Here is a 27,491-nt window from a genome sequence, read left to right on the forward strand (position 1 = left end):
GCATCTGTTGCTTACTGACACAGATTAACTAAAAGGTGAGGTCAGGACCAGTGGCATCCTGGGCTGAAGCAATCATGCCCCAGTGGAATTCATGATCTCAAGCATTATGGGCCAAAGAAAGGTTAAAGTCAGTACCCTGAATTTTAGGAGCCTGAGCTTTAGTTATTTAAGGAATTACTGCATGGGACCCTCTGGAAAACTGCACTCAGGGAAAAAGGAGCAGAATAGAACTGTCAGATCTTTAAGGACATTTTTCTTAGAGCCCAAGAGCTCTCAAGTTCCACCAGTGAGCATTCAGGCAACGAAGGCAGGAGACCAGCATGGCTCAGCAAATACCCTGGCCAAAGTGAAACACAAGAAGGAAAAGCACAGGACATGTTATCAGGGACAGGTATCCTGGGAAGAAAAGAGAAGTGCTATCTGGTGTAGAGACAGGATTGGGAAAGCTAAGGTATAACTGGAGCTGAATTTGGCAAGGGATACAAAGAATAGTAACAATGGCTTCTACAGGCATGTTGGTCAGATACGGAAGATTAAAGAAAGTGTGAAGTACTCGATAATTTTGTTTGCCTTGGTGTTCATCAGTAATCACTCTTCCCATATCTCTGAAGTCCCTGAACCTCAAGACAGGAACTGGGGAATTGCAGTCATTCCAAGTGTAAGAGCAGATCAGGTTCAAGACCACCTGGGGAACCTGAACATACACAAGTCCATGTGACCCAATGAGATGCATCCCAGTGTCCTGATGAAATTGGCTGCTGTAGTTGCTAAGACATTCTTCATCACATCTGAAAAGTCATGGCAGTCAGATAAAGTGCCCACTGACTGCAGGAAAGGGAATATTGCACCATTTTTAAAATGTGTATTTATAACAGAAATTTTTTTTCCATAATCTTGCATCACCTTTGTGTCCAGGTAAGGTATTTTAACTGGAGCATCACTGCAATTATTACCAGCTGGATTTATGACACCATAAAGTTGTATTATAAAATCTTCCAGAAATTTACCTTTTTATTTTATGTAAGGCTAAAGCAGTTTTGAATAAATTTTGCTGTGCTACTGACTATATAAACATTATACACATTTAAAAAAACCCCAACAGTTTCCGAGACACATCAGTGTCACCTCATTACAGTTTTATTCCTTGGCAGTCCCTGCTGTTTCATGCCCTCCAGAATCCCTGAACAGTTTGAGTTGGAAGGGATCTTTAAAGACCAAGTTTCAGCCCCACTGCCACTAGACCAGGTTGCTCAAAACCCCATACAACCTGACCTTGAACACTTCCAATGATGAAGCATCCACAAGTTCTGTGGGCAGCCTGCTCCAGCATTATACCAATTCCATTGTAAGAAAAAAGGTCTTCCCTGTATCCCATCTAACTCTACCTTCCTTCAGCATAAAACACTTGCTGGTTGTTCCATCACTGCAGGTCCTAGTAAAAAAAAAATCTTTCCCTGTCTTTCTTAGAAGTTCCTTTTAAGTACTAAAAGGCCTCAGTAAGTTTTCATCAGAGCTTTCTCTTCTCCAGGCTGAAAAGCTTCAGCCTTCTCAGCCTGTCTTCACAGCAGAGGTGCTCCAGCCCTTTGATCATTTTTGTCTTGGACCCAGTTTAACAGGTTATTTTTTCTTGTGCTGGGAACCCCAGAGCTGGATGGTAACTCCAGCTGGGAGTACTCTCACAAAAGTGGAATAGAGGGGCAAAATCCCCTCTCTTGACCTGCTGGCCATGCTGCTTTTCATGCAGCCTAGGATGCACTTGGCTTGCTGGCTTTTTGGGTTGTAAGTGCACATTGATGGCCTGTGTACAGTTTTTCATTCCCTGTACTCCCAAGTCATTCTCCGCAGGGCTGCTCTCAACCTATTCATACATCAGCCTGTAATTGATATTTGAGATTGTTCCTAGCCCAACAGAGATGTGATACAAAATAATGGAAGAACTTTTCAGTTTTAAATTTACATTTAAAAATATGATATGTATTCAATCACTATACAAACAAAAAACATGCACATAACTTGTGCATGTAATGATCAGAGATAAATTTACCTGGATTATGGTGTCTGCAAATTCTTTTCTTACAGATACAAATCTGGTGCCAGTTTTCTTTCTCCCAGATTTCTAAATTCTGCATACACTGGACACATTTAATCCTTGACAGTTACTACACTTACATCTGCAGACATGTTTATGTCTCTTTCTGCTCATGTCTTCAGACACTATTTATAGTTATGCATTTCTAACATTTGCCATATCTTTCATAAGACCTGATAGTACTGTACCACTGCAAGATACAAATTTGACAGTTTGCAATAGGATCTGCACATTGTAGCAAATTATTCTGACAGTAAGTACTATGCAGCCAGCAAACTATATTCTTTTAATATACTTACTAAAAATCTTATGAACACTGTGACTAAATCATATACAGTAAATTCTATTTTGTACATTATGGCAATGAGTCACTATGTTTTTAATAAATTTTATATTGCAGTTAGCAACTATTGCATTACTTTTAGTTTAACATTTTTAAAATCAAGCATACTACTAAAAGCTATTTCATTAACAGTTTAAAAACAATTTGCAAATATCTTAAAATCTGGCTCAAGATTTCTGTCTATTTTGGTCCCACTGCCTGTGAATGTGCGCAATGATCTAGTTAATGTGTGATTGCATGTATGGCATAATGATTCTACTCATTGGTCCTTCCAGCAATATTTTTGGAAACACTGAAAGTAATCAATACTTCTTTGTATTACCAGAAACAGATAGCAACAGTGGTATACATCACTGCAAGTGCTTCTTTACTTTTTCACAAACACAGCTGCAATAGTTCTACTACCTCACTGTAGTTTAACAAATTAATTACATTACAAATTAGAACAGAGAAGATGAGCAGTGTCCTCAAATGTCTTTAATCCTTTTTAATCATTAAAACAGAATGACAGGCAGGAGAATATGTGCCCATTCTTTTAAAAGCTCATACAAATTTTTGCTTTTATTCCATTCTTCAGTGCCATACCACTGAGAAACCTCTGTATTTTTAGAATTGATGTACCTTTCAATACTATAATCTTTGGCTTTCAAGCCACTATTATTTGCCTTCAGGTGCAAATTTTAAAGTGTACAGCCTTCTAAAAAGTCTTTATGGCTTCAGCCAGATACTGAAAGGCTTGTAGATCAGTCATCATCACACTGTAGATTTCTTTTCAAAATAATGTTCTTCACTCAGAGTACACTTGTGGTTATACTCGGTTCACTTGTCAAATACAAATCTGAGGTCATCAAAAGCTTGAGGGCAACTTCAGCTATTCCAAAACTCATTTTCTACCTCTATTTTGTTGGAGAAATAGTATTTCAAATATAAAAATAATAGGAAACTCTAAAGATAGAGAAACAAAGGCATTGTATGTGCATGTTTCAGTACAGCATTGCAGTGACTGCCTATAACAACAAAGTCAATCCAATACCCAAGCATTTGAAAACATAAAAAATACCAAAAGGAGATAATGTATTTCACTATCAAGTTGATATATACTCTATTATAAACACGATTTTAGAGTTGGCATCTCAAAATACATAGGTCTAGGAACAGATGCTAATGATTCTATTTAAATATTTCTGTTGTAACAGATGAAACATTTAAACACTCTTATTTACAAGGTTTACATTCATTAAAAGTCATGTGCCTGGCAAGGGTGAATGACACTAGGCTCAATATTCCTGTTGGCTTGAATTCCTTGGCCATATACTAGCAAAGGCTTTTATTTAATTCTAGTTTTAAGTCCTATGTTTTATTAAAACAGAAAAACAGACAAGAGAGAACTTTCTTTCAAAGGCTGATTTGATATTTGAGAGGTCAGTCTGAATTTTTCATCTCCAGAGACTTTTTCATGCAGCTATAATTCATATTTATAATTAGAGCTGAGTAATTAACACTTTTGAAAACAGAGACTATCTAGGTACTTGGGGAAAAGCTTTTCCCTTCCCAAAGCAAAATTGAGTTTTATCATTGACTTTGACACACAAAGAAATCCAGTTTGTTTTCTCTGACCCAAAGCCCCGTACACATAAATAGTCAAGGAAAATGGAATTTTAAAAGCATAAGCACACACCAAGCTTCTCTTGGACACTTAAAGACAAATGGAACAAGGCAAAAATAAAATAAATAAAGCTAAACTCAGCTAGAAATCTAAGCTTTGTCTGCTTTGGGTAAACTGTTAGATACTGTTTAACAGCACTGGGATGGAAGCTGACACCACACTCATTCACAGCATGAATTCTTCTACAAATGACATACTTTTTCCAACTGGTCATCAGCTAAAACTCTGCATTTACATTTAGACAAATTTCATGGGGTGCCCCTGCATCCCATCACTTCTCAGCAACATTGCCTCTCTTTTATCTGCTCCTAACATTTTCACTGTGATTAAAAGCACTTAAGTGAGCATTTGTGTATTTCCTATATTCACAGTAGCTCATGTCTGCTGTTAAATGTGGAGACCACTGGAACAGAAAGCAGCTGAACTATGTGTCCACAAAACAGCTAGCATACTGTAGTTTATGCAAAATATTGGTTTATAATGTGTGATATGGTAAGGTACATCCCTTCAGCCATTTCATTTTAGAACCTGTACTTAAATGTCCATATTCAATTTCTTTCTTTCCTAGCTCGGTAATTACAAATTATCATTTCATGTGGCTATTTGAACTCAAGGTGTCTGATGGATGTGACCATCATAAAAAGAAGAAAGAAGCCTGACCCTCTGACAAAAGGAGACCAGGACAATCTCATTTCTGCATTCACATATATTTGAGGAAAAAAAAAAAAAAAGAAGAGAAAAGGTATATTCACAGATATAACATAGAGAAACTACAGGCTACAGCATCTCTGTGGCATGGTCTCCACACTGAGGTTGCCTAGGAGGCCTTTTGTATTCACATGAGAAGTCAGCTAAAGTCCAACAATATCATGGGTTTACACCCCTAAAATAGAAGTGATTTCACCAGAGTGTACCACATTCTTTGTTTCCCCTATAGAAACCACAGCAGCCAAATCTTCTATTTATTTTATCCACTTGCATTAAGGAAGAATTTTCCAAAGTTTTAATTTTTAATGAAAATTTCAATGTCATGTAAGTTCTAACAATGATGGTACATGACACATAACCTACTGAAAATGCTAGAGAAATATGAAAACATGTTGGCAAGATATAACAACCCCATGATTTGCAAACATGAAACAGTTGAATAAAATAATTTTAAGCTATGAACTACTATTAGTATGATACAAATACTGAGTTTTACTCTGGAAGGAATGAGTATATCTTGAATATTTAACAACAGAAAGACAAGAAACACACTGATTTCAACCCAAAATTTCTAGTGAATTGAAACTATGTAACAGCAAGCACTACACCAACTAGCAAAGCAATAAAAAAACAGCCTACCAACATGTTCATGTTTGCACAGATGTTTCTTAATTTGTAAAAAAATAAAACATTGGCTTTTTATTTCCTTTCGTGTTTCTTCGTAGATGCTACATTGATGAAAATGTCAGCTCCTCCTCTACAGGTCCCTGAAAACAGTAGATATTCTGCTTATTTGGGTTTCTTACTATTTCAGGGGGAGGAAGAGGGAGGACAGGGATGGAAAATGTTTAAAAAAACTAGAAACATTTGTTCCTACAGTGTAGTATCTAATTTTGGTATGGCTGCATGACAGAACATAATCTATTCCTTTACAGTTTTTTCCATTGTATTTTCCTCATTTTAAAAAAATCAACAAAACACATGCTAAATTCTGTAAAGGAAAGGTGGCTTAGTAGGGCAGGACTGTGGTGCCTTCTTCCCTCACAGAAAGGCTGTCTTCTACCTGCAGCACTACTACATTTATGAGTGTTATAAAGTACCCTGCCTCTCATTTTTATTGTATTCAACTGAGTTCCTTCTTCACAACACAGATTCCACACAAATATACAAACTCTTCTTCTTTAAAAAACAGGGTTAAGGAAGGCAAATATTCTATTTCTAAACATTCACATATTTGCAGGACACCATAGGCTTACATACAGTATTATACAATCTGTAGTGGTTCAATGTCATGTTAAATTGAAGAAGGGATCAAGAACTGAAAAAGCACTAAGGACTAAAAGCAATACCACTGAAGGAAAAAACAGAACAAAATCTAAAATCTAAAAATCCCTCAACTATTCATAACTGATTAATATAATTGCTTCATTGTCAGCAGAAATAACCTAGGATTGTAAATCATGTAATTTCAGAAACGCTGGCTCCACACCTTCATAATTGATAATTTAAAATTAATTCAAGCCTTCTCCAAAAGGCTCCTGTTAGAGTGTTTTAAGTCATGGACAGTCCAGAGAATACATTTCAACATCTGATGAATGAATTAATTAATTATTTAACTAACTAATCTAAATCCAGTTGGTGGCTGGTCATCAGTGGTGGTCCTCAAGAATCAGGGCCACTTTTCTTTAATATCTTTATCAATGATCTGGCCAAGGGGACCAAGTGCATCCTCAGTCAGTTTGCAGATTACACCAAGATGGGTGGGAGTGTTGATCTCCTGGAGGGCAGGAAGGCTCTGCAGAGGGATCTGGACAGGCTGGGTCAATGGGCCAACGCCAGTGGGGTTCAACAAGGCTGAGTACTGAGTCCTGTCCATGCCCTGCCCAGGTGGCCAAGAAGGTCAATGGCATCCTGGCCTGTATCAGCAAGAGTGTGACCAGAAGGATCAGGCCAAGGATTGTTCCCCTGTCCTCAGCACTGGTGAGGCCACACCTTGAAACCTGTGCTCCAAGAAGGACACTGAGGTGCTGAAGCATGTCCAGAGAAGGGCAGTGAAGCTGGTGAGGGGTCTGGAGCACAAATCCTGTGAGGAGTGGTTGAGGGAGCTGGGGCTGTTTAGGCTGCAGAAAAGAAGGCTGAGAGGGAACCTTATCACTCTCTACAACTGCCTGAAATGAAGGCATGGTAGCCTCTTCTGCCAAGCAAAAAGCAGTAGGACAAGACATAATGGTCTCAAACTGTCCCAGAGGAGGTTGGGTTTGATAGCAGGAGAAACTTCTTCACTGAAAGGGTGGTTAAGCATTGGAACAGCCTCCCCAGGGAAGTTGGATGGTGTCACCATCCCTTGGAAGTGTTCAGAAAATGAGAAAATATGGCACATTGAGATAAGGTATGCCCAGTGGGCTTGGTGTTATTCAGTCAAAGGTTGGACTTGATGATCTTAGAGGTAATTTCCAACAATGTTTCCATGATTTCTGTGTTTTCAATCCTTGAATTAACAATTTCCAAGTCACCTTACATTTTTATGTTACATATACACTCTTTAGATATGTCTTTCAAAATTATTTTAAAAAGGACACATGAAAACCAATTGTTTCTAAAATTCTGAACAGTAATTCAAAACAGATTACCACTTGAAGGACAGGCTATCAATTTTAAACCACTCCAAGCTGCGTTTCCACATTTAGACATACAGCTACAAAAGGCAAAAATAATGAATGGAATAAAATGAAATTAAATATAAATAGAATGAAAATATTAATAGTGTGAAATGAGTGAGTACAAGTTCAGGTAGACCAAGAACCACATTGCAAACAGTGTGGAGTGATCCAAAAAACTTAACTTTCTCTGAAACTTTGAATGGGCCACTCATGACTTTCTTTGTATTTGACAACATCACAGTCATGCACACACTGACAGATTAAGTAATTATCATATGACATGGCAAAAAAACGCATTTTGCACTTGTGCATATCCTCTTCTTGAGTACATCAGTGTTCTTGAATGACCCTGTTTAATGTGTGATTTGTTTTATGCATATTTTTCAGTACCCTAATGGCAGAAGTACCACGTAACAAACATATCATACATCCTTTTACCTTCATAAATAGTTGAGCTAAAAATCAATAATAAAAAGACCTCACAAACATGTACTGAGTAGTATTCCCAATCTATTTGGGTTTCATCACCAATACAGCTCCAAAAATGAAACTTTCACAGTTTTCACTGGTCAAGTTTGTTATTCTTCTTTTGGGGAAGAACATGTTTGAATTACATTTAACAGAATACCAAACACTGTTACTACTATAACTGCCATTATGTTTCAAAACGTCCATCTTTGTAAAACCCTGGTAATTTAATTCTTACCTTAAACATAACTTAACTGCTCTTTACCTGGCAATAACCATCACAATTCAGATTTTTAATACATTTCAAATATTGGAACACCTTAATAGCAATGCATATATGGAGCATATATTAATATACTACTCACCAATTTTAATCTTTGCAAAGGTATTCTGCTAGTGTCTATCGGAGTACGCTCTGTGACATTACCAAATCTGACTTCTGGGATGGCAATTGCACACATTATATGTGCCCACCTGTGAAAAGTGGCAAGTCAAAAATACCACCAAAAAAACCCATAGAAACACAAGTGCTTAAGTTGTTGCTTGCTGTGTGTTTGGCTTTTGCTTTTGATTTGGATTGGTTTTCTTCAAGGTACCCATCTGTACTTACTTGCTTATTAGGCTTTCTTAAGCTTCTTTAAAACATTTTAACAAACCTTGTAACACTACCACTTTCTGTAAATAAAATTTCAGACTGAGGTTTTACTGCAACAATTTTAAGTATGTTTTACTTTTTAAGTAAGAAGTTTTTGTAGGTGTGCTATTCAGGTACATATGTAAACATCACACTATTTGGTTCTTGTGTAATTTATCATCTACAGCATCTATTACTCGTTATTAACATTACTCAGACCTGAGAAACTAGTCTTAATGCAACATACATAATTATGATCAATCATGTATCTATCAAAATGCAAAATGAAATGCAAATGCTACCAAGACCTTCTGTCTACAGATAAAATGGCATACAAGCAGCAAAGTGATCAAGCCACCAGTGCAATGCCCAACATGAACTGGATCTCCTTTAGCAGAAAAAGCACCTGCAAGTGCCTAGGACCAGTGTTACATTTAAGACTTCAGTGCAACTTCAAGACGTTTGTCAGATGATACTACATGCTTCCTATATCCACCAGAAAGCACTCCAAATCCTGTTTTGATAAATGAATCTCAAAAAAAGAAAAGCTAAAAGAAACTTTTAAAAGTCTGAAATTAATGCTAAAATTGTGTACTTCCTGAAGTAAAAGAGAAGCTAATGACACTTTTATTAACAAAGAGCAGCCTTCTGAGGCTACTTCTAAAATCTTTCTGGGGTAGACAAGTAGTAAATCTTAAAAGGAAAACATTTCCATTCTTTGACTCATATTTGCCTTGTTCCCTGTCATTTCCCTGTACATCTGTTTTCATTACCCCATTTGCTCTACTTCTGTAAGCTCTGAATGCTTGCCTCCATCCACTTTCTGTACATTTCAAAAAGACACACATTACGTGTGTCTTAGCAGATTAACAGGAATGTGGGCTGAAGCTGAAGGAGATGGAGGGTGATGCAGCAAACAGAAACAATCTCTCTTTCCTGCACTAGAGCAGCAATATTTCAGTAAGTCATCTTTAACAAAAACATCTGCAGAAGTATAATACCACACACAGGGACCAAACAAATTGCTGTCATGTGACTTTAAAGTTGTATTGGTCGAAGTGTGAAGTAAGAGCTGTACATAAAGATGACATATCAATTAGCAAGTTATACAGTGCAGCCCAAATAAAAACTGATAATGCTTGCAGATCCATCCTTTTATTATGGTGACAGTTTGTTCATGTTTTAACTTACAGAAAAGAGTCCTGTTTTGAGACTTTAAAAAAACTTTTTCTAACAGCCTTTTTCTTTTCATTGTGACGTGCTCACCTGCTAAACCACATTGTCTTACCATCTAAGCTTTATGAGACAGAAATGCTATAAATAAAATGCCTCTTCAGTCAATCTTCAACTAAACATTTATACGCTGACATCTCTCAACCTAACAGACTCAAAACAATTGCTGTGCTCTGCTGAAAAGAAGGAATCTCAGCTTTCCTATATGGCAAACTGCTTACTGCATGAACACATACCAGTTTGATCCATTAGCTTTTAAACGCATTTCATGCTCTTCCTGTATCTCTAATCAGTGTGCTCATAGTAAAGAAGGAGCAAAGGGAATGCACATGTTAGATTTTACAGATGTTGGAGAAAAAAGATACACATGTAACATACTTTTCTGAAAACTCAAAATTTCCAAATGGTAGCTAATGCTGAAACATAGATTAAAATGCCACAATGTGTAACAACTATAAGGTTCATGTTATGAAAACATGAAAAACAGAGCCAAACTGCTTTTACAGAAATCCCATTTCATAAATCTGTAACCCACAGAGTAATAGAATGTAAACCCAAAAACTTTACATACAATTATACAAGCAAAGTGACTTTATACAAACCTCTGTAGATTTTTCTACTAATATATCTTATGAGACGTTTGAAAAAAATTTAAATTGATGTACAAAAAAAGATATACATAGTTTTAAAGATGCAACATGTAAGCTACCGACAGCAAATATCAAAAGGGCATGATAAATTCTACTGAGATAATATTTTTGTCATTCTCTTTTTATTTAGCAAGTAAAGCAACTAGCAAATCTAAGGGTATTTAAAACAGAACTAAAAATCAGATGAGAATTTTCATGTACTGGCAAAAATCTCCATTAAAATGTCTACCACAATAATGTTTTCTGAAGGTAAGATATGGCCTGAGTTAAACAAAAAACTTTCTCCTTACTGGATGATTTACAAGGGTCATGAAATCAGCTGCAAATCACTGATAAATAAATTCTTTCCTGGTTAGTGAAAAAGAATGTTGCATCTAGATCATGTCTTACCACTGCATTCCAAAGCATGAAAGAAAGAGATCTACACGATATTGCTAAGCTACTAAGATAAGTTAATTAATTATGAAATAATTCAAAATGCATAAAGACTGTTCTACTATTGGGCTTGAAAAAATATCAAGCTCCAACATTTTCCACTTTAGCTCTTAGGGTTACTTGCTATAGTGTTCTGTCACCCAGATACAGAGAAAAATCCTGATGCTGTTAATAGCATGATGTCAGCAACAACAGTATTTTTGACAGTATGTGATAGAAGTGCATTTGAAAAAAGCCCCCAAACTTCAGAATTGAAAATAATTTCAATATGGTTAAAATTAATTTGTTGAAAATACTGGGTTTAGAAGTTCAAAGGTATTGTATTGTAATTTTCAGGAGCAAAGAAGAACACACTTTGCTGTTTGATAAGACCTGACCATGCAAACAATGATAAATGAGCTCTCATTTACTTTCTTTGCACAAAGGCCAGCAGATTAAAATTTGAAACAAGCAAGTGTGTGCAAATACTAAAACAAATGTATGTTTTAGTATCTAACTATTTAATAAAATGCCAGTGCTACATTTCAATAGAAGTAATTTTAATTCTGCAACGATTCAGCTTAAAGGGACACTGTCAAGTAATTAGGTTCACAAATGCTTTGCACATAGGAATGGACTCAGAATAAAGTCTAAAATAAGCACATACAGTCCTGAAGAATATATTACTTACTTTTTGTCAGTAGTTTGCTTTAATGCACCACCTCTCAAATTGCAGAGACAACATTCCTAAAAATAAAAATAAAGTAGAAAAAAGTGAGCTTTAATGATGGTTTACAAATCAGTTTTATTCATCTGATCTTGAGGATAAGCAAACTGCTAATGCAATTAATTACTGGGTTACAAGCTGCCACTTGAAAGCATAGCATTTCCTTGCAGGGGAAGAAAAGGATACAGTAACAAAAAGAGAAACAACTCATACCACCTAAAGAAAAAGGATATTTGAGTATTACTTACAAAGTGACAGAATCACTTTGAAATGTAATAAAAAAATCCCAAACAAAATCAACACCAAAAAAACCAACCAAAAAAAATTCCCAACACTTTTAATCAGTACTGCCATAGAAAGGCTGGAAACTGCCATACATTTTACAAAGATAAAACGAAATACTATGGCATATAATTAGTTTAATAGAAGTTACTGAGAAACTGACCCATAAGCTATTGATCCAGCTCAAATTATTGTTTTTCTTTTTCCTGCAGTATACCTTCACTGCTTTGATCTTCAGTACTACTCCTCTCTTTCAGGGCACTCAGCAAGGTGTTCAGTGGTTCCCAGATAATATGCCAAAAAACACGACTTCTCCTACCTCTACTTAAAACTGAGCTTTTGAACAGATACAGTCTTTTATTCTTTCCAACCCTTCACTCCTTCAGTGTCCTCCATTTCTGAATCTATTCTTTCCCTTTTTTCTTTTTTTTCCTCTTGTCCCTTGAGAGGAGCTGATGAGAAATTGTTTCCAACATTAGCTATTTTTCCTCCTGCCTGTTTTTTCCTCTAAAAGAACCAAATGCACAAAATAGAGACAAGATATTCTGTGACTGTACACCTATACAAGACCACGTCTTTTGAACCCCTATATTTAAGTTGCCCTTGCAGGACAAACAAACAAACCAAACAAAAACAGAAATGAAGAGAAACCCCAAGAACTTTATGTTATACTCCAGTCCGATCTTATCTTAAAAACTTCAATGATGAAGACTACAAACATCTGCAGAAATTCAGCTGAATGCAGTATTACATTTCCTATGAAAAACACCTTTCCTAACCATCAAAAAAATGCTTTCTTGTGACACTTGAATTTTCTTTGCTATTTAAGCACAAAAATTTTGCCTTACCAACCAAAACCATGGGGAACAGAACATCCTCTTATGGAGCACCCTTTTAAATACTTAATACTATTGTAGAATTTTAAAGAAGAGAATTGAGGTTCGTTATTCTATCCACAACAACCTTAGGATGGGACCTAATACTTTCCAGATCACATTTCCCTTTCTAAAAGTAAACACTGACTATTAAATCAGGGAACCTGATTTAAAGGCTCAGAACTATACAGCTTCCAGTAAAGTACCAGTACATTCACAGAAAATTTTATCCTAATTGGCATCCAGTTCTGAAAGGCAAGCACTTACATGTAAAAAACACATCACGAAACTGTACGCAGATCCTTAATATTACCTGGGATTTTGAAAACTACGTTAGCACAACCACAGAGTTACCTTACAGTACCGCATCATCCTCAATCTGATTCACCTTAGAATCTTGCTTACAAACCAGCAGAGGGAAAACATGTTTCTTCAGCTCTTTCTTTGGCTGATTTTATCACCCTCAATGTTACCTATTGTTACCAGTGTTATCTATCTTTATAAACACAGCTTGGTCACTGTCATAGTGAGATACTAAGAGACTGGGTCCAATATGTTGATTTTATATATGACAACTGGGGATGCAAGATAAAAACAGTAAAAATGGATGGGCATATATCTCCATGACTACATGAGAGTAACAAAATAAATGACCCAAGCAGCATAGAAAATTGTACCTAGAATGGAACAGCCACTCTGGAAGAGGCAAATACCACAATCTCCTAAAAAAGGAGCCATGCAGGACTTCCTGTGAATCTGATCTCAAAATCATTTGCAGTTGTCACGGTAACACAAAATGTTACTGTATTCCAGATGTCTCGGTGCCCAAAATTTGTTACTGTCTCTTTAAAACCCTGCAGCCAGAAAATGGAAATGGCAGAGAGGGCATTGCCAAGGTCTCATTTAAAGTCGGAGCAAGGAGGCAGGGAGCTCTCTCTGCTGGCAGCCTTTGCTGAAGGCAGAGGCTCCTCTTCTGAGGAGGTTGCTTCTCAGGGTTGGTTTAGGTTTGTTGGATTTTTTTTTCCCAGGCTTACAACAGTAGCCACTCGGAAAAACGGCATTTTACAATAAAAACTGTATCAGAGTGATCTCTGTAAACCTGTCCCACGGGCCAGGTCACCCTGCATCTGACAGACTGGGTCTTCCCTGCTTCCAACACTTGTGCAGTGTGGTGGACATCAGCACCAACACCAGCAGAGCCCAGTGGTCAGAAGGAGGAAGCAGCAGGTGGCAGCGCTGACCCCACACATGCCAGCACTCATCTGCCACTAGAGTGGCTCCATGAGGTTCTGCTTTCCCAGGAAAGTTCTTTCTGTCCACCGATGCCTTAGGTTTTAACTTTTATATTTTTCAAATCCTGTACTGCCTAGTGCGTAACTCTGAAGTTTCTTGTGGCCTGTTAGCTGCTGTTCTCTCATGCTGGTTAGACATAACAAACCTCTCTAGGTTTCCACCTCAAGGACACCAGGCCTCAAAATGTGTAAATTAAAAGCCTCTAAAATGGGGGAAAAACTTGGGTAATCACATCATGAACCGAGGTTATAATTGGAGAATTAACCCTGATATGCAAATGAACCAAACTTATAAAAGTGTGAAGAACCCGTGACCCAGCATACATCTTGGGTATAGCCTTTTGACTGCCCAGGCCGTACCTTTGAAGGCCCTTCAAATAAATACCTACCTTTATTCTCTTATTCTTGTCTAGTCTCTGTTTTAGGTAGCCAACCTCAAGGCATCACCACCACCTTTCCCTTTGTCTCCTGGACAGCGTAGTCGACTGTCATGGGGTAGAGAGCTGATGCCATTTTCCCTCTGTCTTTCAAGCCACGTGAGCACTCGTGGTGGGCACCATCTTGGAAATGCTATTTCCACCACTTTGGGTCTCCCTTTGTTTCCCAGGGGTTCATGAGCAATTTTCTATCTAGTGATTATTTACTGGGTGGTTTTTTTGCTTGTTGCTGTTTTGCTTGTTAGTAAACTGTTACTTTTTCACTTGTATCGACTCACATTCTTCCTTATGGGTGGAAAGAGATTGGTTGAAACTAAGAGGAGGTAACTCATTTTAAGCGTCTACCTCTTTAAGGGTTGTCTTAAACCAAGACAGCAGATCTGCAAAGCATGAACCTTTACAATTTAGACACGGAATAACAACAGCAGACTGGGGAAAAGAGCATGAGTCTGACTCATCAGAAATCTTTGCAGGGAAAAAGCTTCATTCTCCACTTTCAAATGTAAAAGTTCAGGGGATCCTTCATAAATTCTTTTTAATCTGACCCACTTTCTTTACAACCGCCACAAAAATACTTCAGCTGACTGACTCTCTGCTTTGGAAAATAAAGAATGAGTTTGCTCCTATTTTATGAGCTTTGACATTCTTAGGGCACCTTACTTTGAAATTTGCTATTTGAAAAATTATGACTTTTTCCTGCTTCTAATGGGTGTGTTTCACTTTTAAGGAAAATTTTCATTAGATCATCTGCTGTGTAATTTACTAATGCAACCAGACTGAGAATCCAAGGCCCTAAGGAAATTTTACAAATAAATTAAGCTAAAATAGCACAGGAAGAGACAGAAGTCATAATCTTTACATACTAACTACAGAGCTTTGACACTAGGTTAAAAAATAGAAAAAAAAATTATAAAATGAGGGTAAATTAAAGCAGCTGCGACAAAAGAGAAGGTGGCTCTAAATATCCTCATTACATGCTATAAAAAGATAACCCTTACGCAGGACCTACAGGAATCAAATATTGTCTCCTCTGAAAAAAAATGTAAACATATCTTCGGTGAACAGAGATGGTGGGTACTTGTTCGCTGTCTACTGGACCCAAGCTATAACAAATTAGATCCTTAAGAACTAGAAAATTTTACCAGTGTTCATAACAAACCTGTGTGGGTAGGAACACAGGTTTAAAGCCCATTAAAACTATTTTGCTGATCATGTCTGCATTGCAATATATGCATGTCCAATATGCAGGCAACATGGCTATTAGTTTAACTTCTGTTTCAACATACTACAACTAATGAAAACTTATAGGACCTGACATTTACAAAGACTAATATTCCTAAAATGTCTATGTGCCATGGATGGCAGTAAAATCACATGGACACTAGTTATTACCCAGGTTATTATCCATGAAGGACATAGGCCTGTTGAACTAGTCCAGAGCTCCAAAAGCACCTCTCCTACAAAGACAGGCTGAGAGAGTTGTTCAGCCTGGAGAAAAGTAGAGAAGGCTTTGGGGAGACCTTACTGTGGCCTTTCAATACTTAAAGCAGGCTTATAAAAAAATGGGGAAAAACATTTTAGAAGGAGAAATGGTTTTAAATATACATGAGACATAAGGAAAAATTTTTTGACAATAAGACTGGTGAAACACTGGATCAGATTGCCCTGATGCCCCATCCCTCAAAACATTCAAGGTAAGGTCATACAGGGCTCTGAGCAAACTGATCTGTTTGAGAATGTCCCTGCTCATGGCAGGGAATTTGGACTAGATGACCTTTAAAGGTCCCTTCCAACACAAACACTTCTATGATACTGTGATGCTGTGTTCTCACAGAGAAAGAGAGTGCCTGTGCATCCCTGTGTGCCTGCTGTCAGCCTACACACAAAAATAAGAAGAATATATTTCATTACTAAGCATCACCTTAGAAGGTATCCAGTCTCTGATTCATTATTCCTTTGCAAATCCTTTAAACAAGTAATTTTGTCATTTGTATGTGCATTAAATAATAATTTCATAAGCATATTATTTTATATATATCTAAATTAAATCTTAGACCATTTTAAATTGCTCATCTCCTTAAAAAATCTCCATAACATTCTAGAATTACAAGAGAGTTTTCTCTCTTCCGGTATCTGTATGAAGTAAGACATCTCCATATAATTCGCAAGCTTTATACACTAACGTTCATTTAATCTTTCAGCTTTTTGGTGGAGATTATGCATTTTATTTCATAACAATACATGTCATATTCACTGTTTCTGGACTAAATGTTTCCCCTTGCTATCAGGGAAACCAACAACCCTAATCTCACTTCTCTACTTCAATCACTTCAAGAAACTGCAGGAAAAACCTCGCGTTAGTGTGAATTAACCATGCTTCCTTTGGTACATACATCCAAAAGATGGATCACCTTTTTTGGAAGGGTATGTCGCTACTCAGGCATAGCTGCTTATTAATTATAGTTGCATGGATAAATATTACACAAAACCCAAGCCTGTTCACACTCATTTATATTTTAAAATGAATACATTTGCTTATCTTTGAGTATTTTTTTAGTGTCTGCCAAAACTCAAAGTCATATTCACAGTAACACTTATAACAAGCAGTTTTCACGCTTCCCTATTTCCATAGTTACTTCATCAGCAATAGCATTCCCTGGGAGACAGGAAGATGTCTGACACAGCAAGGCAGTAGAATTCAGCCAAGCCATGGCACAGGGATATATATTAAATCATCTAACAGTTATTTTTGTTGAAAACTATGACCATGCATGACACAATCCCCTTTCTTTTTAAACTGCTATTTCACCTTTACTAAGGTCCTGTCAATTACAATAGCATCTCAAAAGAATTACATTTATCCAGATAAATAAAAAAGAAAGTTAAGCTTATATCAGTGGATGAAGACAGAGTAAAATAAAATATATCTTACTCTTAATGAATTGTGCCTGACACATTTTCAAAAATTTCATTGTAAAATGTAGTTTCCATAAGCAACCTAATAATCTCTTCCAGCTCTTTGGCACCCATGCCATTAGGGAGCTTTTCATTACAACTAACATGAAGATTCCCTTCTTAAGCCTGTTCCTTTTTACTTTATGCATGATAAACATAAAAAAACCCAGATTATCCCATTCTTTTTTTGACATTTTCCATATGTAGACCCTTAGTCAGTTAAACAACCACAACTTTTACACCTAACTGACTTCATCTGTGGCCACATTCTCCCCCCTGAACTGCATGACAACAGATCTTCACTGATGTCAGGCAAAGCATGTTTAGTTTTTATCCCACATCTGGGGAGATGTGATTACACTGCCATGAGTTGTGTAGCACATGGACAATAATCTTCAGGACCTCTTCTACAGCAATGGCTGACATGACTGCTCCGCCTGGAATCCTTTGTCTGTATCCTAGCTTCAGTATCTTGCACTTTTCTCTAATTACCTCTTGTCTTCCAGGTTACCTCAGTAATTTATCAAGATCTTGTTCAGTTCTAATTGCCCTTATTTCACCCACCTCACTAAAAAAAAGCGAAAAGCTTGTCTTCAGCTAACATTTCCTACAACAATTTCTGTGCAAGGGATAACTGTGCAGGCTGTGGCTGGTCAAGCCAGTAAAAAGATTGTTGAATGTTTGACAGATGCTACTAAAAAAATGAGACTTCAAAAAGGGCTTGACTAGGTACTCCAATAAGAAGGTAGCTGCTATTGAAGGAAACTAGCAGCAGATTCAAAACAAACAAACAAAAACCAGGAAGATTCTTCACACAGTATGTGTCTGTTTGCCAGATGTGGATGCTAAAATTTTACACTAGTTGAAAAAGAAGCTGTGTAAGTTCATGAAAAAGAAATCCAACAAAGATTACTTACTACTAAGTAAATAGAAAGATACTGCCTTTGGTTAAGACAATTTCTTATTTCCACATTGTAGGAGACTGAGAAAGCATTAGGAATGCCTGTTCAAGACACGTATTCTTCACCAGGTGTTAATTTCTTGTTGTGAAAGACAGGATAACAGACTAGAACAGACTTCAGTTTAATTCTCATAACACATCTTACTGTTCTATGTAACCTGCAGTTTTAAACCTTTATATGTAGAAACAATACTTAGATATCAAGGAAAATGCAAATGCTTGGCACTAAGCACACATTGCAGTATCTATTACATATAAGATACACTTAATTTTCCTAATTTGTGATCCCAAAAACTAAATAAAATGCAACTTTACTAATATATTATTATCATTCATGTAACAAGTTATTGTGGTAGCTTTATTGTCACAGCTTTATTTAGCAGTGATTTTACCTGAAATAATATTTTCAAGTAATTTCAATACATTTTGGCTAGTGATTTGAAGCATTGCAAGTGTTGATTATAGAATAGTTTGGGTTGGAAAGAACATTAGAGATCATGTAGTCCAACTCTCCCACAATGAGCAGGGACACCTTTCACTAGACCAGCTTGCTCAGAGCCCCATCCAACCTGGCTTTGAACACTTCCAGGGACGGGGCATCCACAACTTTTCTGGTCAGCCTCAAAGAATTTCTTCCTTACATCTAATCTAAACCCTCTAACAATTTAAAGTCACTACCCCTTGATAATGTCTTAAGCACCAAGTAGGATACTACTGTTCAGTAAACAATGTATTTCCACCCTTTTTTTCATCAGCTATTTTCCCTGTCAGTTGACTTTAACTAGTATCTAAAAACCTAAGAAAAATGGTTAGGAAAGGTATTGGGTTTGGTTTTTTCCCCTGAAATATTTCTAATAAGAGGTCAGAACAGTTTTAAGAGTCAACTGCTCCAAAGCTGTGTCACAATAATACCTACTTAGTACCCTCCTTTAAAAGAAACTAATTAAAACAGGCATCTAATGTTCAACTCTGCCAAAGCTAAGCCAAACAGATACAAATTGTAGGGCTATGGCTGTTAAACATATTTTGTTTTCTTCAAGCCATTCAGGTTGCCTTTTTAGATCGAAACCTTTGAACTGAAAATAGATATCCTTAGTCTTCCATCTTTTCTCTCAATTGCATTGTAATGCCCAAGGTGACACTCCTAGTAGTATTAACACAGATGTGCATTTGGATACAGCATTGCTGCATTTTAGTTATCTCATTTTCCCAGCTCATTTATATTTGTATTTATACTTGTGTAAAGAGAAATAGGTTGGTGTTTCTTTTGACACATTTGAAAATACTGTTTTCAGAAATGGTCTGCTAATGAATATGTTAATCTTTCTACACGAAGGGAATAATTTTCACTTGGAAAATACCTTTTGAAATTATTGAATTTCAATTCAAAGTCCACTATTGTATCCACTTCAAGCTATTAGCTTCAGAGATAAGCTTCCTTTTTTTAATGACAAAATATTTGCAAAAAATAATAAACTGCAGAAAAATTGATCTTTATCTTGCAAAAGATTCTGTTTCCTGACAAGGAGCATCATTCTTAACAGAGTTGCTAGATGCTACCAGTATAACTCACAACCTTCATTTGTACTGTAAGTGATTAAACTTCACACTGATTATGGAGGCTGAGTAAATCCATAAAAGAGATATCCACCACAGGCTAAAATTTAACACGTAGAAAGATCTTTGGCTGCAAGCTTAAAGTAGGTTCTTGAAAATAGAAGGGGGCCACACTTCTTTCACGGATGAACATTTTACTCTTTCAGATGCATCCAAGTCTGTTCAAGACATCCACCTTTGGGAATTTAAAGTTTATAAATCATCAGGTACTTAATTTCCACATTTTAGTAACCTAATCCTGCAAACACTCAGTCTACCCTGCCCTTGGTTTAGGGATAGCCAAAAATTTCCTTGGAGCTGCAGCTCCCATATCATGCCAATCTAAAGCAACAGTATAAAGAGCACATAGTGTTTAACTACAATGTGCATAGCATTATTAACAGTAATCTCCAAGAATGCAAAGAGCAGGAGAGAGCTGGCTTGGATAAGAAGACTTTTAAAAGGACAGGAAAGAGAGGTGAGATGGAAAATGGGAATATGGAGAGAATTCCACAGCCAGAGAAGGAATGAGAACTCAGGCTGAGACTGAAATGAGAATCAAAATACTCATTCAGGTAACTGGAGTAAAAATAGCCCTCACATTTGACAGGGGTGGGTACTATGCGTCCTTTCTCCCTAGAATGCGTACAAAGTAAAACACATCCATAAAGTATGAAATGGAGACTATTAGATCCCTGAATATGAAGGATTTTATGTCATAGTGGTTATTGGTCACTCAGATGTAGAAAATACTTATAGTAGAAAGAGCAACTGTTCCCAGGCAATTGAACAAGAAAGATTACATTTTCCCCTTTGAAGAGGAGTCAAAAGGAATGAGATTAACTTTTTAAAAACATTAATAAGTAAGCCATTGAGAATACAAACCAGATCATTCTTCCTGCAAAATATAGAGACTGCAAAAATCCCTTTTACACAGAGGAAAACACCTGGGGAAATTCCAAGCACAAATACAGGCTGGGTGGAGAATTGATCAAGACTAGCCCTGGTGAGAAAGAGTTGGAGCTGTTGGTTGACAGGAAGCTCAGTGTGAGCTGGCTCACAACCCAGAAAGCCAACCACATCCTGGCTTGCATCACAAGTAATGTGGCCAGCACGTCAATGGAAGTGATCTGCCCCTCCAAGAGACCCCATCCAGAGTTCTGCATCCAGCTATGGGACCCCAACAAAAGAATGACATCAACCTACTGAAGTGGGTCCACAGGAAGGCCAAGAAAAAGATCAGGAGGCTGGAGCACCTCTGCTGTGAAGACAAGCTGAGAGAGTTGGGGTTATTCAGCCTGGAGAAGAGAACACTTCAGGGAGACCTTATAACACCTTCCAGTACCTAAAGGGGCTACAAGAAAGATGGTAAGATGAGGCTTTGAACTGAAAGCAGGTGGGTCTAGGTTAGATATAAGAAGGAAATTCTTATCTAACCTAGACAAAAGAAAGAAATTCTTGATTATGAGGGTGGTGGGACACTGGGACAGGTTGCCCAGAGAAGCTGTAGATATTCCTGGAAACTCCAGACATTCCTGGAAATGTTCAAGGTCAGACTGGATGTGGCCCTGGCAACTTGGTCTAGCGAAGGACTCTGTCCATGGCAGGGTGTTGGACTAAATTATCTTTAAGGTCCCTTTCAACCATTCTATGATACTGTGAACACTGAGACTAAATGCTTAGCAAACAAAACAGGACTGATGGTGTATCTAATATATACATACTATGATTAAAAATATGTAAGCTTATTCCAATTATTATGGACAGCAAATACTAGATTTAAACCTGAGTATCTTTAGAAGAAGATCTGTGTCTTTAAGAAAGCAGCATAGCACCAGCTGGGCAGGTCAGGATATCCTGCTACTGGCTATTTTTAGCATGTTCCTTCTCAATGACTTTGCAGCAGTACCTCTAGAGATTAGATATGGTTTTTGAGGATAAATTAAGATTGGATGAGATTGAGGGAGGTTTTCTGGTCCAATGCCATCTCCAAGTAGGGCCAGATTCAAAAGTGCATCTGACTGCAATCATAATTCACCCTGCAGGGAATCCCTTCCTTGTAATATGAGAATACCCACACAGTTGGAGGTGACCAAAGCTGTCAAGCCCTTTGACATGGGTATCAGTAGCAAAGCTTGACTTGGCAAACTCCGATGAAGGGACTGAAAGGTCAAAAAGGGCTTTGGGTTTGAGCCTTATGGCACTTACATTAAAAACATATTTTCTGAGTTTAATGGTCTTCAATTTGGTTTCTGTGACAGCATCAGAGAAACCCCATATTTACAAACCTGTTAAAGTATGTTATTTCAAAGATTGAGTTTTGTAAGCAATAAATATACTGTTACTAGTATAATACCAAAATCAGAAAGAAATATAATGCTCCCCACATCTGAGTCCATACATGGTTACCATCAGCATTTACAAGTAATTCTCCCAGTAAGGCAACTGTTTTGCAGAGAAGGTTTGTGAAAATACAGATTAAATAAATTTTTTTAAATAAGTATTTTTCTAAATAATCATCAGGTTTTATTTTTCTGGAAACAAAAAAACCACAGAAGCATTTCAGTTTTTACTTTTTCTATAATAGCCAGATTTTCCTGTCCAATAGTTTCTTTTATTAACAATATTCAAATGCATTTAAAGCTTGGTAGAAAAATCAGGCTGAAAATTAAGACACTGTATAACCAACTCACATGTATTGAGTTAATTTTGGCAGTTACCAGGCTCTGAAAACAGCAGCTTATAATGGAAATGCTGACTCAGTATCAGTGAGAAAGGCACCACTACAAAAAGAACATACAAAATTATTTTCAGTAGAGTGAAATAGGGCAGTTTCTGAGCTGGAATGTGGAATGCTCTTACATGCCACTTTTCTGATGCCTTTGGGAAAAAGAAACTAAAATCCTTCAAGTTACATAAAGGGCTACTCTAATCATAAAATGCAAATAAACCCAAAGACTGATTATCAATACGTAATATAAAAAGCATGAAAAAGCTCATCTATAGAAAAAGAAATTCTGCTAAGCTATTTAAACATAGGATCTGTTCTCAAAATCAGTGCCAGCTAACCAGATTAGGTACTTAACAGTTTCTGTAGTGCTGTGGAGAACAACGTAAGAATCACTTGTGAAAAGTCATGCAGCTCCCTTAGTAGCCTTATGAACAGCTACCTGACTATGAAGCAAGCCACTGAAGTGTATTTACCTATTCTCGTACTTGCTCTTCTTTCTATCTCTTTCCTGTCCCAAATCCTTTGTCCTCTAAATAACAAAGGTACTCCATGTTTATGTATTATAGCTATTAGGTGACCACATCTTTGCTCATTGTACAGTACGTTGCATTCTCTATAATGCCAGTCATTATTCTTCCTGACTTCACTAACTTTTTCTAGCTGAAGCATTTAAGATTAATGAGGCATTTGTTCTCAATCAAGGCACTTTGTATGAATACAGTTACACTTTCAGGATTCATGCAGATGACTTATTTAATATTATTTGATTTTTTTTAATTGTTTTGGGGGATTGATTTATGGCTATTTTTGTCCATTAGCATAGACAATTCCGTATCACTCTTCTCTTTTGTCAATAACTGTTATCAAACAGGACCTACTGCCTAATAGAATATAAAGATGTATTATATATTATGAATGCAGGTATATCGTAGAGGGTGAAAATTTGACATAAAGTGTTGTAAAGCATACTATTTCAGCTACTTAGAGAAGCCTAAACTAAAAGAAAACAGTATGCTTCTGAATCTCAAAATCTGTTTCCTCTGATAATATAAAACGGAATAGCCATCAAGGAAAAGTCTGGCTCTGTCAACCTAAATCCACAAAGACATTTTTCTATTTCCATATTTTAATGATGCTCATAGTTGGGATCCACACATAATAAAGCTTGATTCAGCTATTAAGACAACTCTCATTCCAACAGTGCTGTCAGCTTCATTGCTCTGCACAGTCATGCTGATATACAGAAGCCTAATAGAGACCAAATTTTCCATAAAGTTAACATAACTGCTGTGATTTTAAGAAAGTATAAATTAACAGAATTTAAAATAACTTTGTGTAAGCAGAGGAATGAGAAGGAATTTTCCCTCCTAAGAAATAAACTCTGAAACAAGGTTGTACCAATGTTTCATAACTTCCATTATATTCTTCATTGCATCAAACTTTCTTTCTCCTTGTTTTCCAATCAACCTTCTCTTCATGATTTAGCGCCTTAGCCAGAAGGGAATTCCTCAGATGGGTCATCTTCAGCTAAATATCCTTCTTCTAGGAATCAACATGAAGTGTAAGGAAAACAATTTCAAACATCCAGGAAGCTGGAGTTTCAGGGAGTAGGTATTTCCTAATAATTAAATCTTCCCATTTTGTGCACTTTTCTGATACAAAAAACTTAAGTTTTGGAAGGCATGTGTATATATAATCCCACAGAGGGCCAAATCTGTTTCAGATGTTCTGCAACAGGTGCAGTTTTTTAGGAATGACTATCCGGAACAAAAATTTAGATGAATACTATTTTTTTATTTAATTCACGTAGAAACTTGAAGTCTGAACTGTATCAGTTGGAATGTAAAATACATTCACTCTATATTCCCTACAGTAAAAAAAAAGGTCATGCAAATAAAGAGTTTTCTCTAATTTCATCTCCCTCTCCAGAGAGATTTATGGTACTACACAGCAGTTTAAAATACAATTAAAATATTAGATGCAGAACAACAGATATAGAAAACATACTGTGTGTTCAGTTTTGGTCAAAAAAGGTGTGGACAGGCTAGAGAGGTCCAGAGACAGGCCATATAGGTGACCAAAGGACTGGGAAGCCTGCCAAATGTGGAAAAGCTGAGAGAACTGCGTTTGTTTGGCCATGAGTAAAGAAGGCTTACAGGAGACTTGATCATCAGGTTCCAGTATCTAAAGGGTGGCTACGAAGAAGATGGAGATTCTCTTTCTTACAAGGAGTCACATGGAAAATATGAGGGGTAATGAGTACAAGTTATTCCTGGAGACAATCTGATTAGACACAAGAAGAAAAAATTTCACAGTGAGAACTATTGCAGTAATCTCCCCAGAGAATTGGTGAGTTTCTCTGTGTTGAACGCTTAAAATTCATCTGAACAGGGTGTTGGGCCATCTTCTCTAGACTGTGCTTTTGCCAAGAAAGGTTGGACCAGATCATTCTTAAGGTCCCCTTCCAACCTGTTATTCTTTGATTATATGAAAAAATGATAAAAATTTAAAAATTGATTCATAAAAGAAACATAAACATTTAATTCAAAGGAAGCATAAAACTTTAGGCTGCAGGTTGGTACAGCTAACTTGAATTGCTGATTTTTAAAAGGGAAAGTAGTACTTAGGGATAGCAGTATATTTAATTAACTTGTCATTTTTAATGTACAGAAGATTGGTTAAAAGACAACTGTGTTACCTCAATAACTTATAATATATACCGTAAGTATAATTCTAACATTAGATGGAAGTATTGCAATATTTTGAAGTGAAAGCAGTTAGTATAATTTAAGGTTATAGTCCAAACTCTGAAGGGACAGAAACATTATCCTAAATTGACAAACAGGATGAAATAAGGATCAGCAATTATTATCATGCTGATGTCAGGACTGAGGTTCCACAGAAGCAAAAATATACTAGGATATTTAAGTTAGATATCAAACTAATAAATTTTTCTCCAAAGACAACCACAACCACATTGCTTGCAATGAATAATACTGTCCAAACAAGCAGAAGAGAACTATTGAAAAAACAAAATTCAGTGTCTATTTAATCCTTCTGCCTCAAGGCACAATCAAGTCTTCTTCAACTGTTCCTGAAAAATGTTTCCACAACATGTTTTTAAAAATTTTAAAGGAGTAGCTTCTATAAAATCTCTATATATCCTAGTCCTGTAGTTCACTAGTTTTAGAAATAAAAATTAATAAAATATCCTGGTATTAATATTAACTTCTGCTGATGCAGCTTAAAACCTCTGCAAGTCATCTTGTCCCTAAAACACAAGGTGGAGATTCCCTTTCTTACAAGGAAGTCACATGGAAAATATGAGGGGTAATGGGTACAAGTTATTCCTGGAGACAATCTGATTAGACACAAGAAGAAAAAATTTCAGAATGGCAATTGCTTATGTTACTCTTAGTCATACACATATAATTTTACATGACAGAATACGACTTTTTTCCTTCTGCCTTCCCCTGGCTATACTAAGAAGCTTAAATCTTTTCAATCGTCCCTCAAGGAATGATAAAAAGAATTTTACTTTATTGCAATTTCAGTTGTAACATTTGTTTTCTTCCATCATGGTTTTTTGAACATTGTATATCCACTCTTAAGACACAGTTCTTCAGCTGGACTCTCACCAAAGCTGAAGAGAGCAGAAAGATTGTTTCATGTTTTTTTCTAGGCTTTGCTTCTAGTACAAAGCTTAAGCATCCTCATGTGGTATTTCAGATTCTACAGAACTGATGGCATGTTCAGTTTGTGACTAAAGTGGTCACAACTGCAGCTGCCAACAGGAACTATTGCTTAGGTAGAGTCTGCCATATTATGTGTTCATAGCTGACAACTCCTAAGTACTCTGTCTCTGTTGAACTCCATATGATTTATTTTTCAATATAGTTTAACACTTCGGTAGCTTAACATTACGTTAATTCCCCCATCTCCTGTGCAATCATCTTAAACAGCTTAAAGTAGACCAGTCTAGATTTCCACAAATGCTTCGTAACAACATGAAAAGCAATCAGCAAATAATGCCCAGAAATTTATTCTCCTAATGATTTTAAAAGTCTTATGACAATGATGGCTGGTGGTCTGAGATATTAAGGGTAAAGAGCAAATCCATATTGCTATGTGTTTGGCAACTATTATTTTCATCATCTCTCTTCTGCCACTTCAATATCAGAATTTAAAGCACCATCAAAACCACCTGTAAGTTAGGATGCATTAAATTTTTTGCTTATTCCTTACTCCCATGGTCTGTCACAGCAAAAAAATCAGTGGCCTGTTCTTAAATAGGTATCTCTTCATATTCTGTTATTGTCTAGGCTGTTAAAAATTGATAGATTCCACAATTGGTCAGTATTTTTCTTGGTATCTGAGATAGGCTGACCGCCACCCAGTTCCTTCAATCACCCATTTCACATCTTTTTAAAACATAACAAGAAATTTTCCAGGCTGATGTCACCTCACCTAAGCTCTACAAACTCTTGTAATCACTAATAGCTCTGAGATTACTATTAGTGCAACATCTGCATGTCAAGATTTTTGAAACAACCTATTATTTAAAAAGTGAATTCGGTATCATTCACGTGAAAGTATTTAACAAACCATTATTCATATCCTTGAAACAGCTGGATTTCTGCTATCTAACTTGGGTAACAGATGCCTACTACCTATTACTCCCATGTCTTTCAGATGAAAATGAACAGTTCACATTTACATGTGAATGACGTAATCACAAAGACTATAAGACAGCAGACAAAAGGACAAGTT

General features: G+C 36.6%; 1 protein-coding gene across 6 annotated transcripts in view; it reads right to left on the reverse strand.

The window, feature by feature from the left end:
- The window catches only part of KDM4C (lysine demethylase 4C), a 320,050-nt gene that overhangs the window by 138,779 nt on the left and 153,780 nt on the right, over positions 1-27,491 (reverse strand). For all 6 annotated transcript variants that reach the window (XM_048290787.1, XM_048290783.1, XM_048290786.1 and 3 more), the window contains exons 16-17: positions 11,557-11,612; positions 8,300-8,408 (exon numbers count right to left, since the gene is read on the reverse strand). In XM_048290787.1, coding sequence (XP_048146744.1) covers positions 8,300-8,408; positions 11,557-11,612 — 165 coding nt within the window. The remainder of the gene's footprint in view (positions 1-8,299; positions 8,409-11,556; positions 11,613-27,491) is intronic.

The sequence above is a fragment of the Corvus hawaiiensis genome, chromosome Z, assembly GCF_020740725.1.
Source record: "Corvus hawaiiensis isolate bCorHaw1 chromosome Z, bCorHaw1.pri.cur, whole genome shotgun sequence".
Classification (NCBI taxonomy): domain Eukaryota; kingdom Metazoa; phylum Chordata; class Aves; order Passeriformes; family Corvidae; genus Corvus; species Corvus hawaiiensis.